The following is a 15,765-nucleotide window of genomic DNA, read 5'->3' on the forward strand; positions in this document are numbered from 1 at the left end:
ACCAGTATGATGGTAAGTAGACTTACTAGACTTGCTGAAGCCTGAGATGCACTCCTCCAGAAACTCCAGAGTCAGATGAGGTTCGTTGGCTGCCAGAGTTTTGCTGATGGAAACTATAAAGAGCGTATTGTTGGCTGGGATGCAGAGGCCTGATGTCTCCAGCAGCTGGCCCTCTATCTTCAGATTAAAGGTGCAGGTCAAAGCACACAATAGGTTGTAAGCTGCAGATCTGGATATGAAACAGATAAGTCAGTGTAAAAACTGTTTTAGTCTTTTTACTTTTACAGGTTTGAGTTGAAAAACATAGGTGTTGTTAATGAGTAGATCGAAAGTTTTATTTCAGGTCGGTGAAGCTCAACTGAAAGTTGGAAAGACAATAAGATGTACTAAAATGTTCTCGTTTTTCCTTTGAAACTGAACTACTTGCATTGGATCAAAAATATTTAGGCTCATGTTCAAAGTGTACAGTACTGCGCAAAAGTCTTTAGCCATCCCTCATTTGTTTATATTTTGCTAAGTAAATAGGAAATAGATGCAGTGAGTTAGTGAGTAAAATACAGGCAAAACAGTGTTTTGGTTATGTCCACCCGTATTCTTTAACAAAACCTCTTTTAGGCAAGCTGTCTTGTAATTTCTTCAAGTAGTCTTCAGGAATACTTTTCTGATGTACAAGGACTAGACTAATAGTAAGTAAGTAAGTAAAAAAGGTGCCATTAAGAAAGCCCAGAAAACGATTGCTCAAGACTGCTCATGTCTGGTTCTTTCAAGGAAAACAAAGAAATGAGGGGTGGCTGAACTGAACCTTTATACCTTAAACACAGTGTATATAAAAATGAATATATCGCTAATCCAGTTAACTACTGGTTTCTGAAATTTGACTTTGAAGCACTGAGTATTTTGACCACTGCTATAGTTTTTCCTTTGTATCAGTTTTATGATCAAATTTTCATCTACATGGGGCTATAATTTAAGATTAAAATACAATGTATTCATACATTGTAGTACCTTAAATTTATGTTTTCATAGTCATGTGAGCAATAGGGTTGTTTTATCAAACATTTATACAACCAGGAGTCACTAATGGCTGGTCATTAGAAAGAAAGCAGGTTTAAGGTGCTTCTGCATTAGGTTTATTTCCAGCAACCTTTTATACAAAGTCTAAACTTTAAACCTAAAGTATGCTCAAATATTTATGTGTCATTGGTTCCAAAGCAAAAAATCTCAGTTATATTTTAAATTAAACACATCCTTTGTTATTTTACAGCCCTACTTTATTCCCCATAAAGGCAAAGAATTTGGCCTAGAATAACAAAAACAATGACCCTACAGGACAAACCTGAGGCTGGGGTCAGAACTGCCCAGGTTGAGAAGAGCAATGTTCAGGAGAGTGCCAGGCACATCTTTTGGTCGGATTTTAGTGTGCTGAGGGATGGAGTCAGGCTGCGACAACTCCCAGCGTGTCCGGATATGGATGATAGACTGAACTATGGCATCACACTCCTGGTGCATGAAAGTGAGGGGTGTGCCCTGGTTGGCCATGGTGAGGGTGAACTGACTCTCATCCACAAGGCAAATCTCCTCTATCTCTGAGGCATAATATACATCGTTGAGGAAGACAGGCTGGCCAAGGACACGGGTGCGCTCAGCTGAGGTCACCTGAACGGCTGTTGAACCCACCTGGTCAAGAAGAAAATAAAGATGGTTAAAGATACACGTCTGTTATGATTTTAGTGATTTAATATGTTTATTAAGTGGTAACATTATATATTGCTCGATTTTAGTGCAAGTTCACTGGTTGAAACCTTACCTTTATTGAGACCTTGGTATCTTTGTGGGCCAGTTTGAGGGCATTGTGGAACACTTTAAGGTCCTCTTCCAGTATCAGTGTGGCTGCAGGCAGCTTTTGTTGGTCAGGTTCAATGTGCTCTGCCAGCTTAGCTGGAGAATCAATGAATTGGAGCCGCTTGCTCCCCTTTAGGCCTGTCAGCAGCCGCTCATGATACTTGGTGTACTCTCTTACCCACGTGTTGCAGTTGTAGACATAAACAGCTGCTACATTCTCATAAGCAAAGCCAGGAAAGACGACAAACCACTTAGAGAGGAAGTCAGTCTTGAAACGATTGCTGGGTCCAACATGTGTTAAGTCTACCACTATCTCATAGGGCTTAGCATAGTAGGGTTTGAGGGTGAGAAGGACATGGTAGATTAGCAGGTCACCATTGATCTGGCCCGTTTTGAACCTAAAGAAAAGGGGGAAAAAATCCATTATGGTTAAATACGAAATCTATAGTTTTATTTTTTGGCATCAGTTGTATCAATTTGAGGGTTAAATTGTTCATAGCATTCAATGTGATTGAACACTCTGAAAAGCTTCATTTCTGAAAAAGATTGCTTCTTTTTGTGTCTGTCCTTTTTTGTAAGAGCCCTGCAAGCCTCTGTGGTATCAAACCCAAGGCTCTGAAATAATCACGCCCTCTGCAAAAAAACAAACAAACCAAAAGACAAAAAAAAAAAACCCAGCAGAAAGAGGGGTCAGGAAGTGACTTCAGACCATCTCTACAGTCAGTTTGCAGCAGGTGTCACGTGCCATTTCTTCCCCAAGACCTCCACAGGACTACTTCAGGTAAGAATTTGTCATGCAGCATCTTTGAATCATATTAAAAGTACAAAAGTCAACCATTTCCTTAAAAAAAAAAATCAAAAATCAAAAAATCAATTTCACTAGAATTGTTCAAACAACCTTCTGATCATGAGCTCTTGTAGTGGCATTCTGGAGTAATGTTCTACATTTTTTTTTCAGCTTTACTTTTTCTAAAACAGTTCCTGAATTTCAGAAATAATGAAAGGTGCAAAAACTCTTTGGGTGTTTCTCCTGCTCAACCACCTGCCACTCTGTCCTGTCGGTGCTGACGCAGTCCTTTCAACAACTCAAATATATTCACAAGACCAAAGCAGCAGCCCCACACTTGCTGAGAATACTACCCTCAGAACAAGTGAAGACAAAAACTCCATCAATGGCACTCGTGGCGACTGCTTGGTTGACACTGAGATGGGTCTGATTGCTATAAGTTCAGCTGGAGGTCTCATTGTGTGCTTGCTGGCTGTTACTGTGGTACTGGCATGCCAGGTCTGCAGCCTGCAGCGCCAGGTTTATGGCCCTCAAACCTCACGGTCCAACATGGACTTAGTAAGCAGTACAGGCTACTGGGGCACAGACCAACCAGAGATTGCAGGCCTGGTTGGACCATATGATGCCAGTGTCATGCTTGAGGAGGTGAAAGAAGACAAGACGGAGGAAGAGAGGGAGGCTGAACTAAAAGGGACAATGGACGACGATGGGGCAGGACTTAATGAAGGGGCAATGGCAATAGCTTTTGATCCTGAGGACAATCAAAGTCATATGGACAGCTCCAACTTCAAGGACTCCTGTTTGGAGATTCCCAGGGATTTAGAAGACATGCCCCTTGTTGTGTAAGGAGGTAACCCCACTTCAGTAAATCCAGTCACATACACAACTAATAAGTTTAGCTGATTCATAATATTTTAACTTGGCTTGTTTCAATCATATCCTTTCCAACAGAGATGCACCAATTGTTAAATTATAGCCAAATATAAAATAAAATAAAATAATTACATTAATGGAAATCTTTTTTTGGACAGAAACAATAACTTTGAAAGTCTTTCAAATGCATTTATGAAACGGACACAAGGAAAGAAAAAGAGCTATAATAGAGTGGTGACTGTTTTCTTATTTGCTGAAGGCAGTCAACAAGGTGAGAAATTTGGTTAATAAACTGATAATTTTGTTGTTGCATTACTATTTCTGTTTATTTTCTTCTTGTTAAATGTAGGGCATCATATACAGTTTACTACATTAGTGCTGACAGAATAAAGAGCTTTGGGTGCACACACCGAAAAGCATAGTTTTTGCTTAGATAAGAATATCTCTAACATGTTACATAGTTCTATATCTCATAGTAAATCTTTAAAGCCTGGTACTGAGTGTTCAATTAAAACAGAAAGAAAGAGCGAAAGAAAGCATAACTTTTAAATACATAACATAGCACGTCCATATTTGTTGTGTGCATGATTTGCATCAGTACATAACATAACATAACTTACATAATGAACAAAAAGCAGATTAACAAAAAGAAGGTCAACATACATTCACTTTTAAAGAGATCCTGGGCTAAATTGATAGTAGAAATGCTGGAAACTGAACTTTGATTCTGTTTCAGCTATGTCTAATCTTTTAAATGAATTTTCAACAATTTAATTATTGGTTATAACTTAAATACTTGTAATATTTGCCAGTTTTTAAATAAATTGATCTTTGTATTGTGTCAGTGTTTCATGAGTCAAATCAATATTTGTCAATTATGAGCCCTATACACACAGAGTTGTGGTCAAAAGTTTCCATACACTCGTCATGGTAATTTTGAGCTTTAAATGATTTCTTTCCGTTGTCATTTTTCCCTGACCAATTGAGTGTCATCAATATACCTTCAAGGACTAAAAAAGAAAAAAACAACAACAACAACAACAACTACAACACACACACACACACACACACAAGCAAGAATTGGATGTACAAGTTTGAATTTATTTTGGCTTTTCCATAATCATACATAACCAAAAATATGCACACAAGTTCAAATATATACATACACCCCCCACTAATATTTGGCTACATGTTCCTTAGTTGCACCTAGACCAGATGCTTTTGGTAGCCATTAACAAGTGACAATTTGGGTGTTTTTCAAGAGCTTGGCAAAGTGGTGACACATCCAAATAACTTTTGTAAAACAGTTTCAACAGACTTCAACTTCTTGAAATCTGCACATGCGTAGAAAGGCTCCAAGAGATCTTACCACCTTTGGAAAATCAATAGTTTCTTGGACTCAGAGTATTGGTCAATCAAATACGTACTATCAAGCTATTTCTTTTATGCTGAAAAATAAAAACTACAATGTCTTGTTAAAAGACACCACTTTGAGCTTATATATATACTTTTGACCCTGTGTGGAGTAGAGAAAATCCAAAATGTATTTGTGTATTTGCAATTCTTATCCTTAAAATATTTAAAGATATATACTATATAATCATTCGACAACAGAACAGGCCACAACAGTTTGACTACTTATAGAACTGTTATTCTGCTTGATTAAATAACATGGACAAGCCACACACCAGTCAGTAACCAAAACAAAAAACAAAAAAACCTCCACACATTCCTGTTATAATACAGTCCTGATTAAAAGTTTAGAACCACTTGAAAAATGGCCAAAAAAATCTTCAACATAAAACAAGAAGAAATGGGAGTGAGGCATTTTTTTGAGCATGCAATTTATTGAAAACAATGCTTAAACTGAAACAGGCTCTTTTATAGCTGATCAAAAGTTTAGGACCGCTAGGGTTGTTGAACTGGGGTGCCAGTTTGAACTGTCAATCACTGCCGAGGTGGGACGCAGTAAGACAGTCATTTGGAATTTCTTAAATGAACCTGAGGGTTATGGAACAAAAAAGTCAAGAGGAAGACCCCACCAAAATTTCACCAGCAGTGAGCTGGAGGATCCATTTGGCTGTCCGTCAAGACACTGGATGATCCTCGAACCAAATTAAGGCTGTTACTGGTGCCGACTGCAGCCCCATAACCATCAGACAGCATCTGAGACCGAATGGCTTCAAAAACAAAAAACGTCTTCAAAGGCCTCGTCTCCTTGAACGCCACAGAACTGACCATTTGGACTTTGCACCAAACATGGGACATTGAAAGGTGGAAGAAAGTTTTATTCTCTGATGAGAAAAAAAAAATTGATGTCCCTGATGGTTTCCAACATTACACGCATGACAAGGAGATCCCACCTGAGCTGTTTCTACACGCCACAGTGGAGGGGGCGCCACAATGGTCTAGGGTGCTTTTTCCTTTTCCCAGTGGAACAATGGAGCTTCAGGAGATTCAGGGGTGTCAAACGGCTGCTGGCTAAGTCCTATGTGCATGTGGTCCTAAACTTTTGATCAGCTGTAAAACAGCCTGTTTCAGTTTATGCACCTTATGCAGCTTATGCAGTCAAGATATCTCTGACCGGTCAGGGCATGGGAAAGTGATCTCTGTATGTTTTTGTGTATCGCAGATCCTGTAGATTTTGTGGTTGAGAACGCAGTATGGTAACAAGGTGAGCTTACCTTTCACAGGCATCAATGGTGTGGCTTATGAATGTCGTTAACTTACTCAAACTATGAAAAAGACATGAGCTGCTACCATGCTGCCGTTTCAGTTATGATAGGTTACTGTTCTAGACATTTAAACTTAAAAGAATGCCTTTTTCCTTCTTAAAACCAAAGAGAACTTATGAAAATTTAAAATTCACGCTTTTTAAAAGGCAATCTTTAGAATTTAACAGATTAATTCAGCATTGTTTCAGCAAACATTTTTGACGCAAGCCTTGGTTGTGAAACAAGAACTACTATATTTAACACAGGACACTGAGAATGATTTCACGTGTCACACTTCCTGTAAGTGGTGCAAGAATCAGTCTCGAAATTTCAGCAGTGACAAACTGTCCAACCCCCAAGATCTTACTTCCATTTAAGGAAACCTCTGCCAGACAGCAACAGCAATATTCGACTTTTAATACACCCTGGAAGGAGACAACAAACAGCTTGGAGAGTTCACCTTTATACAGACACTGGTATGTAAATCTAAATTACTAGATTACTGATACAGTTTTGGGTCCAACTCATAGCTTGACAACTTTAAATTGATGATGATGTGAAATTGAGACAAAAGTGACATATCACATGTATACACACACACCTAAAAACTAAATGTTATATGTAAAATGTTATTAAAGAACAGAGGATACATAAATGTAACTTCGATGAAAATGGTAAAAGCAGTGTTTGAAACTGGTAAATTGTGTACCCTTCAAACCTATGGTGGACTACGAGCATTTTGAGGAACTTACCATTTCCTAAAGCATACTATATTGCATAACACTAAACGTTCTTTGTTCAAATGATACTGCTTCAGACTACGTGCTCTGACAAAATAATTTCCTCTGTTCTAGCTTCAGAGATACAGTAGCCATTCTGAGGACAGCAATGACCACAGATTTTACAAGCCTCACTTTAATATGGCTGCTGCCACTGGCAGCAAGCAATGCAGTGACATCTAATCAAACTGAAGTCTTCAGTTCTGTGGTAACTGTAGAATCATTCTCTCACAACGAGCTGACAACACATAGGATGCCTCAGACATACCCAGAGAAAATAACTGCCACGAAAGACACACAACGAAGAAGTCAAACAATGCCCTCGAATATGATCCTACCTAATACTAAGACAACACCAGCTCCTACCAGTTCCGCATCGCCCCACTTAAACAGAACTCCCATGGAATCCTTAACAGAAATACAATCTACAGCCATCAAATCTTCAATGACAGTTCAAACTGGCACCCCAGCAACGCCTACAAGTGTAACTCCAGTGATAATCAACTCAACCCAAAGCCAGAAGGCATTAAGCACACACGTTAGGAGGCACACAAACCCCTATCCACCTACATTTTCACCAAAGTCTACAAAACTCATCTCTACTACTAACACAATTACCACACCGGAAGAAGACAAGTCTGAAAGCATGAGTCCTGCTGCAGGTGATGATGTGAAACATTCCACAGGCTTACACAAAACTTCAACATCCATCCACAATACCAGAAAAACAAAAATACAAGAACCTTCAGAAAGAAAGAAAACTAACCATGGTAAAGTAGTGGCTGGACTAATAGGTGGAGCCCTGTTAGTGATGATGGTAGGATTCCTGATCATCTTTATTAAGAAAAGGAAGCTTCAGAAGCAGCAGGTATCAACTACAGACTGGGCGGGTCCTTCACCATTTCTAGAGGGTGGAGCTAACAATGGCCAGGTAACAATGAGGCCACCTAACCGAATTTCTGTAGCCAGCTTTCTGCCTGCGAGACTGTCCAAAAGATTGTCCTTGCTTCCAGAAACAGATGAGGAGCTAGAAGACATGACTCAAGTTACTACATTTGGAGATAAAAACCAGGGGACCACATTTGGCCGAACAGTCAATGGAAATGATGGACCAGAAAGCAATGGGACTAATGCAGTTTTTCCAGAAATGAGAAACACAGTAGACATAGTAGAGACTGCTGAAAACTGTGTTTCGGCTGAATCTTCGCAAACTAACAACCCTGTGTCCACAAATAATTCAATCCTCCGTCAAGACCTTTCTGCAAATCAGTCAAATCTATCTGAAGTCATGGAAAATATGTCTGAACAAATGAACAATGCCCTTATGGAAACTTAAGTGAACTTGATCTCTAAACACATCCAACAGATGTAGGGTATCAGTTATAACACCCTTCATTGGTTTCCTGGTAGCAGCAAAGGTAACTACAAAAACAGGAAACCATCTTGTTAGTGCTTTCGGAAATAATTGAGATTGTGTGATGTTAACCATGATTTCTACAGCAAAACCTGAAGAACAACATAGTAAGGTTGAATAATTGTAGTTTTCTGTGTTAGTAAGAGTAGGAATATCCAAAATAATAATCATACGCTACATGTAAAAGCCTTTTTAATAATCTTGCTGCTAACAGATAATAACATTGCACAGCAAGCAGCTTTATTTACACTGTGTCATGTAACAGTGTGAATAAATAGCATACCATGATGTGAACAGGAAGTTTCCTTTTTAACATTCATGTGAATAAGATCCGACTCATTTCAAATATCATTCAGTTCGCTTGGCCACATCAAAAGCAAGCTCTGGTACATACATGCCTATCTTAATAATATCCGTTTTGCACAGTATGGCATATACAATAGAAAAGAAAGAAAACTAAATATCCCCCAATAAAATTTCCTGTACTTACAGTTGTATGTAAAAATCTGGAGGTGCGTTAAGACATTAGTTTCGTTTAAATGAAGGAATAAAAGATGTCTATATCACCAGAAGACAGACACATTCAGGACCTTTCTGCAAATGTTACTTTTTATCTTTAATTCCAAAAACAATTGAGCTTATGTAAACCTCAGAAGCATATTTCTCAGGCAGCCTTTTATAATTTAGTTCAACTTTAGTAACAGTGGACCTTGTACAACTAACATAATGCAAGTAAATTGTTTTAGCTCTCTGCTCAATTTGCACCATCAAAAAAAATTAATAAAAAAAAATTTCAATAACCTTTTTAAATTTCTTAAATAATTAAAATAATCGTTCCATTGTTCACAATTGGGTTGTTTCTTTACAATCACATTTGTGAAAGACAAACAAAAAACCCTCATTATTCTAATTTTCCATTTCTGTTTCTCACTTACATAGTGTGGCGTTTTTGGTCAGCAATGGACCTAGTTGTGCAACCGCATTTTGTTTAATATGGCAATACTGATCATCATTTAAGTTCTTGATTAGAATGCTAGGTATTAAAAATAGTAAGAAAACAATTTTATATTAAACAAGTATTCATTTGATAATTATCCAATACTTTTTGTGGTAATAAAATAAAATACATAAAACCACACAAAGCTTTCAAAGACTAATTATTGATCGTTGTCTTTACAAGTTATACTACCACGCCAGAGAAGTAAAAGTATAGGTGCCACCATCATAAAACAGAAACTCAGACTTGACCTGAAGTATCTGTGTGATGGCCATAATAAGAGTTGCACCAATTCTCCAAATAATAAGGGAAGAAGGATAAATGCATCCTTTATTGGTTCCTTTACCATAGTGTACACTGGACCATCCTTTAAGAAAAGGGAGGAGAAAACACCGCTCCATAATTCACTGAGATGGCCCATCAGACCATTCATGACAAAAAACAACATAAAAGTTGCTCAGCTCTGGTAAATGTAAACTGTGAGTGCCTTCCCCCAATTCATGGCATATCCTCCTGATATATTTTTTAGTTTTTAACAACAGTTCATTAAATTCACAGCTAAACTAAGAACCTCACACTGCTGGAATAAAAACTAATTCTGGTTGAACTATTGCCTTGCATGAAGAACACAGAATGCTATACAAGCTCAAGATCTATATTAATTAATAATAGTATTTAAGGTTCTGTGCAACTGGTGCTAATTAGTAAAATCCTTTGTTATATTACAGTTTTTAGTATAATTTTACTTCAGTATAGTCTGCTGGAATAAGTGATAGACAGCACTCATATAAATCCTTAACAGGCAGGATGAAATTAGTTACCTAGTATCACAACAGTAAAATATAACAAAATAAGATGAATTTAATTTTAGATGCTACGGGACAGATTTACTAAGTGAGACAAATTACTGTGATGTTGCATTTGCAGGGGGATCTATTAAGAATGCGCTTTATTTTTAATAAAAGATGCAGCCAGTTAACCGCAGTAAAAACCAGCATTGGGCCAAGAGCAGCGCAAATTAGTGGCTCAAAATTCCAGTTTAAGCTCAGGTTTCACGCAAGTGTTTCGCTCTGAAAACAGCGTGGCAATTCGGATAAATGTGAGGAAGCTGAAAGAGAATCCTTTTGATATAAGAAAATAACTCCTTTTCTATGCAAGTGCTTTCTATCTATCTAACATTCACACGCAGTCATACTCCAATGGAGGCATTGGAGAGCAACGTGGGGTTAGGATCTTGCGAAAGGATATTTGGCATGCAAACTGTAGGGATGGAACCCCTAACCTTCAGATTAGCAGATGACCTGTCCTAATACCTGAGCTAAGACGTACAGAGAACACAAAACATTATTTACCATCAGATTATGAGTCATCTTGTGTTACTGTGTCATGTGCATGAATGCATGCATTGCAGTTTTAATAGCACATTGCAACATTCAGGCATAAATCTAACACACTAACACCTATTTCTTACACATTCAGCAGAGAGAAGTTGCTTGGTGTGTGCGCAAAGTTCATTTCTTCTTTGTTTCATTAAAACAGGAGCAATAAGTAGGGCTCACAGTCTGATGGATGGATCAGTGGAAACTCTGCATTCAGAATTTCTTGCCATATTTAATCTGCATGTTTAGTTCCCTTGGAATTTGAAAACGGATTATAATTCTAGTCATGATGCTTTTATTAGCCTGTAAATGTATAGTGGCTTCATTTTAATCAGCAAATTCCACAGGTCTACATAATTTTTAAAAACAGGAATTTGCTTTGCTTTTGTTTTGAAAAGAAAATGATGCAAAGTGGTTTATGTATATTCATTATAGATATTAATGTAAAGGTAATTTGGGGCTTTTAATATTTCCTTTGAACTATTCTTTCCAGTGTGGTATGATTGTACAGAATACAGCTTTAAGAACTTTATAAAACAAAAATTATGTGTGCAGGATTTAATTTATTTTGGATTTTCTATAACACAGGATCACAGAACACAAACTTTTGTTTGCTAGTTGCGGTATTTCATGTGTCTTATACTAAATCGAGTGTGCCGAGTCCAAATCTGTAGTCGGATTTTGTCTAGGACGTCAGGTTCTGAAGTTATACACAGTATCATTGGCTACTCATACAGACGGAAATCAGGAAACTGATTTTATAGTCGTTATATGGGCACTGTACATAACTCAATTTTGCTTCAAAACTGTGAGAGATTACAAAACTTGTTCACATTAAAAAAACGTGTAAATAGATAGTTCACTTGAGTCTTTATGGAATGTACATACACTGTTAAAAAGTGCTTTAGGCACTTGCTTTTGCGCTTGTGAGTCTCTACTGCTGCAGAAGCCAGCAGTAATCGCCCATCATTATGGGGGTTGAAGTGTCCTTGATATCTTTTCTCCATGGTGGCAATATCCTGGTGGAATTTTTCTCTATGTTCATCACTCACACCACCCAAATTTGGAGTGAAAGAAATCCAGACGAGAATGCAAGAAATGCATTTTGAGTCATTTCTTGCATTCTTTGCAAATTCCTTTGACTACGATGACCTGGATGACTGAGAACCTTCACAGACATTTTGAGTCACATTCAGTAGCAGAGTTGCTGATACGCTGCTAACATATTGCTTACAAGTTCAACGTAGTTTTCAGCCCGATGTTTGGCAAGAAAGCCAAGCGGCGAATTCAAGCATGTTCAGTTTGGATCTGAATGTGTCATCACGCATCATTTCGTGGATTTCAGGACCAACAAAAATTTCTGCTTTTAGCTTGGTATCAGTTTGGGTTTTTCCAAACCTATCCTTCTGATACTGGAAGCCATTTCCATTACGATCCATTTCCAGGACAAATTTTTTCATTAGGCCTAGTTTAATGTGAAGTGGTGGAAGGTACACTTTTAGTGGATCAACTAGTGATGCATGTAGCACATTGTATCGGCCAAAAGTTTTTTTTTTCCTTTCTGACAACGTAGTATTTTATTCTATTGCATATAATATTTTATTATATTGCATACAGTATCTTATTCTTAATATCTTATCCTATTCTATTGTTTTTCTTAATTTTTGCTACTGTAACGTTGCACTGTCCACTTTCTGCTGTGACACAACATAATTTCCACATGTGGGACTAATAAAGGTTTATCTTACATAACTCTGGATGGCTACTGTTTCACTTTGTAATGATTGCTATCATCACGACTGTTCCAAAGGCACAAAAAGCACATGTGTTCTGTGTACCCCAACTGTAGACCCAACAGCAGTGCCACAACCTTCAGGTCACCACAAATGTTCCAGTTATAATCTGAATAGATGATCAGCCTCAAAATGAGTTCCATCAACTCGTATGTCACTTTCATTCCCACAAGCAAGTAATCCCCATAGCATCAAAAGTAGACAAAAGTAGACATACAGGCTCAAATGAATTCATACGCTAACATAAATCTTCTTGTTAGTGACCACGATTGAGGAACTGGCAGTTTCTCTTTCCCAGCATAAAAGGCTTTATATATATACACACACACACATATACATATATATATATACATACACACACACACACACACACATACCATAGTTTTCGGGTCATAAGCCGCTACTTTTTTCCCACACTGTGAACACTGCGGCTTATACTGACGTGCGGCTAATGCATATTTTTTTTCATGCGGCCAAAAACATTTTGCCTGGTAACAGTAGCGCAATCAAAATGATAAGTAGTATATATACGGTATATATTTTTATCAGTTGTTAAGAGACGTAATGTTGTTTGTGCACGGTTCCGTAAAAAAAACATGAGCAAAGTAATTTGTGTGTTACCGATACTTAAAGGTAGCCGTGTTACAGGCGCTGTTTGAGGAAAAAAAGCATTTACAGTATGTATTTTTGTATGTTACCATAACGTTTATGTTACCTTACGAATTAAATTAAACGTTAAAAATCCTCACGTGTAATATTTCTGTGTAAATATCTCATATTACAAGTGAAACGCATACGGCTTAAAATCTGGTGCGGCCTGTACAAGTACAAAATTGATTTTCTTTCTACAATTAGAGCATGTGGCTTTTAATCAGTTGCACTCTGTAGTCCGGGATTTACGGTATATACATACATACATATACATACACACACATATACATATATATACACACATATACATATACATACATACACACACATACATATACATATACATACATAGACATACATATACATATATACACACACATATATATATACACATATACACACATATATATCTATACACATATACACATATATATATCTATACACATATACATACATACATACACATATATATATATACACATATACATATACATATACATACATATACATACATACACATATACAAATATACACACATATATATATATACATATACATACATACACATATACAAATATACACACATATATATATATACATATACATACATACACATATATATATATACATATACATACACATACATACACATATCTATACATACACATATCTATATCTATATATCTATATATGTATGTGTGTATATGTATATATATATATGTGTAACACCCATCTCGCCCCTGCGGGTGGTTTATCCTTCAAGCTCGGGTCCTCTACCAGAGGCCTGGGAGCTTGAGGGTCCTGCGCAGTATCTTAGCTGTTCCCAGGACTGCGCTCTTCTGGACAGAGATCTCCGATGTTGTTCCTGGGATCTGCTGGAGCCACTCGCCTAGCTTGGGAGTCACCGCACCTAGTGCTCCGATTACCACGGGGACCACCGTTACCTTCACCCTCCACATCCTCTCGAGCTCTTCTCTGAGCCCTTGGTATTTCTCCAGCTTCTCGTGTTCCTTCTTCCTGATATTGCTGTCATTCGGAACCACTACATCGATCACTACGGCCGTCTTCTCCTGTTTGTCTACCACCACTATGTCCGGTTGGTTAGCCACCAACATTTTGTCCGTCTGTATCTGGAAGTCCCACAGGATCTTAGCTCGGTCATTCTCCATCACCCTTGGGGACATCTCCCATTTTGACCTTGGGACTTCCAGGTTATACTCGGCACAGATGTTCCTGTACACTATGCTGGCCACTTGGTTATGGCGTTCCATGTATGCCTTGCCTGCTAGCATCTTGCACCCTGCTGGTATGTGCTGGATTGTCTCTGGGGCATCTTTACACAGCCTGCACCTGGGGTCTTGCCTGGTGTGATAGACCCCAGCCTCTATGGATCTTGTACTCAGAGCTTGTTCTTGTGCTGCCATGATTAGTGCCTCTGTGCTGTCTTTCAGTCCAGCTTTGTCCAGCCACTGGTAGGATTTCTGGATATCAGCCACCTCCTCTATCTGCCGGTGGTACATACCGTGCAGGGGCCTGTCCTTCCATGATGGTTCCTCGTCTCCCTCCTCTTTCTTGGGTTTCTGCTGCCTGAGGTATTCACTGAGCAGTTGGTCAGTTGGGGCCATCTTCCCAATGTATTCTTGGATGTTCGTTGTCTCATCCTGGACTGTGGTGCTGACACTCACCAGTCCCCGGTCCCCTTCCTTCCGCTTAGCATACAGCCTAAGGGTGCTGGACTTGGGGTGAAACCCTCCATGCATGGTAAGGAGCTTTCTTGTCTTTATGTCAGTGGCTTCTATCTCCTCCTTTGGCCAGCCTATTACCCCAGCAGGGTACCTGATCACGGGCAGGGCGTAGGTGTTGATGGCCCGGATCTTGTTCTTACCGTTCAGCTGATTCCTCAGGACTTGCCTGACCCTCTGTAGGTACTTGGTGGTTGCAGCTTTCCTAGCGGCCTCTTCATGGTTCCCATTCGCCTGCGGGATCCCCAGGTACTTGTAACTGTCCTCTATGTCTGCAATGTTGCCTTCTGGTAGTTCAATCCCCTCAGTTCTGACTACCTTCCCTCTCTTTGTTATCATCCGACTAAACTTCTCCAGCCCGAATGACATCCCGATGTCATTGCTGTATAGCCTGGTAGTGTGGATCAGTGAATCGATGTCTCGTTCACTCTTGGCATACAGCTTGATGTCATCCATGTACAGGAGGTGGCTGACAACTGCTCCTTTCCGTAGTCGGTATCCGTAGCCAGTCTTGTTAATGATCTCACTGAGGGGGTTCAGGCCTATGCAGAACAGCAGTGGGGACAGAGCATCTCCTTGGTAGATCCCGCACTTGATGGTGACTTGTGCTATGGGCTTGGAGTTGGCCTCTAGTGTTGTACGCCACATCCCCATTGAGTTCCTGATGAAGGCTCTTAGGGTCCTGTTGATCTTGTACAATTCTAGGCATTCCAGTATCCAGCTGTGGGGCATTGAGTCATAGGCCTTCTTGTAATCAATCCAGGCAGTGCACAGGTTGGTCAGTCTGGTCTTGC

At 38.9% G+C, this 15,765-nt stretch overlaps 2 protein-coding genes across 3 annotated transcripts in view; one reads left to right on the top strand and one right to left on the bottom strand.

Moving 5' to 3' along the window:
* Window positions 1–15,765, bottom strand: part of nf1a (neurofibromin 1a) — a gene marked incomplete at its 5' end in the record, with an annotated part of 121,227 nt that overhangs the window by 26,459 nt on the left and 79,003 nt on the right. For both annotated transcript variants that reach the window (XM_025898425.1, XM_025898424.1), the window contains 3 exon segments: window positions 27–229; window positions 1,337–1,677; window positions 1,808–2,240. In XM_025898425.1, coding sequence (XP_025754210.1) covers window positions 27–229; window positions 1,337–1,677; window positions 1,808–2,240 — 977 coding nt within the window.
* Window positions 5,458–12,538, top strand: evi2b (ecotropic viral integration site 2B). The gene is made up of 2 exons (XM_005463300.4): window positions 5,458–6,692; window positions 7,071–12,538. The coding sequence occupies exons 1-2, from the start codon at window positions 6,493–6,495 to the stop codon at window positions 8,329–8,331; spliced, it is 1,461 nt and encodes a 486-aa protein (XP_005463357.1). The 5' UTR covers window positions 5,458–6,492; the 3' UTR covers window positions 8,332–12,538.

The sequence above is a fragment of the Oreochromis niloticus genome, linkage group LG14, assembly GCF_001858045.2.
Source record: "Oreochromis niloticus isolate F11D_XX linkage group LG14, O_niloticus_UMD_NMBU, whole genome shotgun sequence".
NCBI lineage: Eukaryota > Metazoa > Chordata > Actinopteri > Cichliformes > Cichlidae > Oreochromis > Oreochromis niloticus.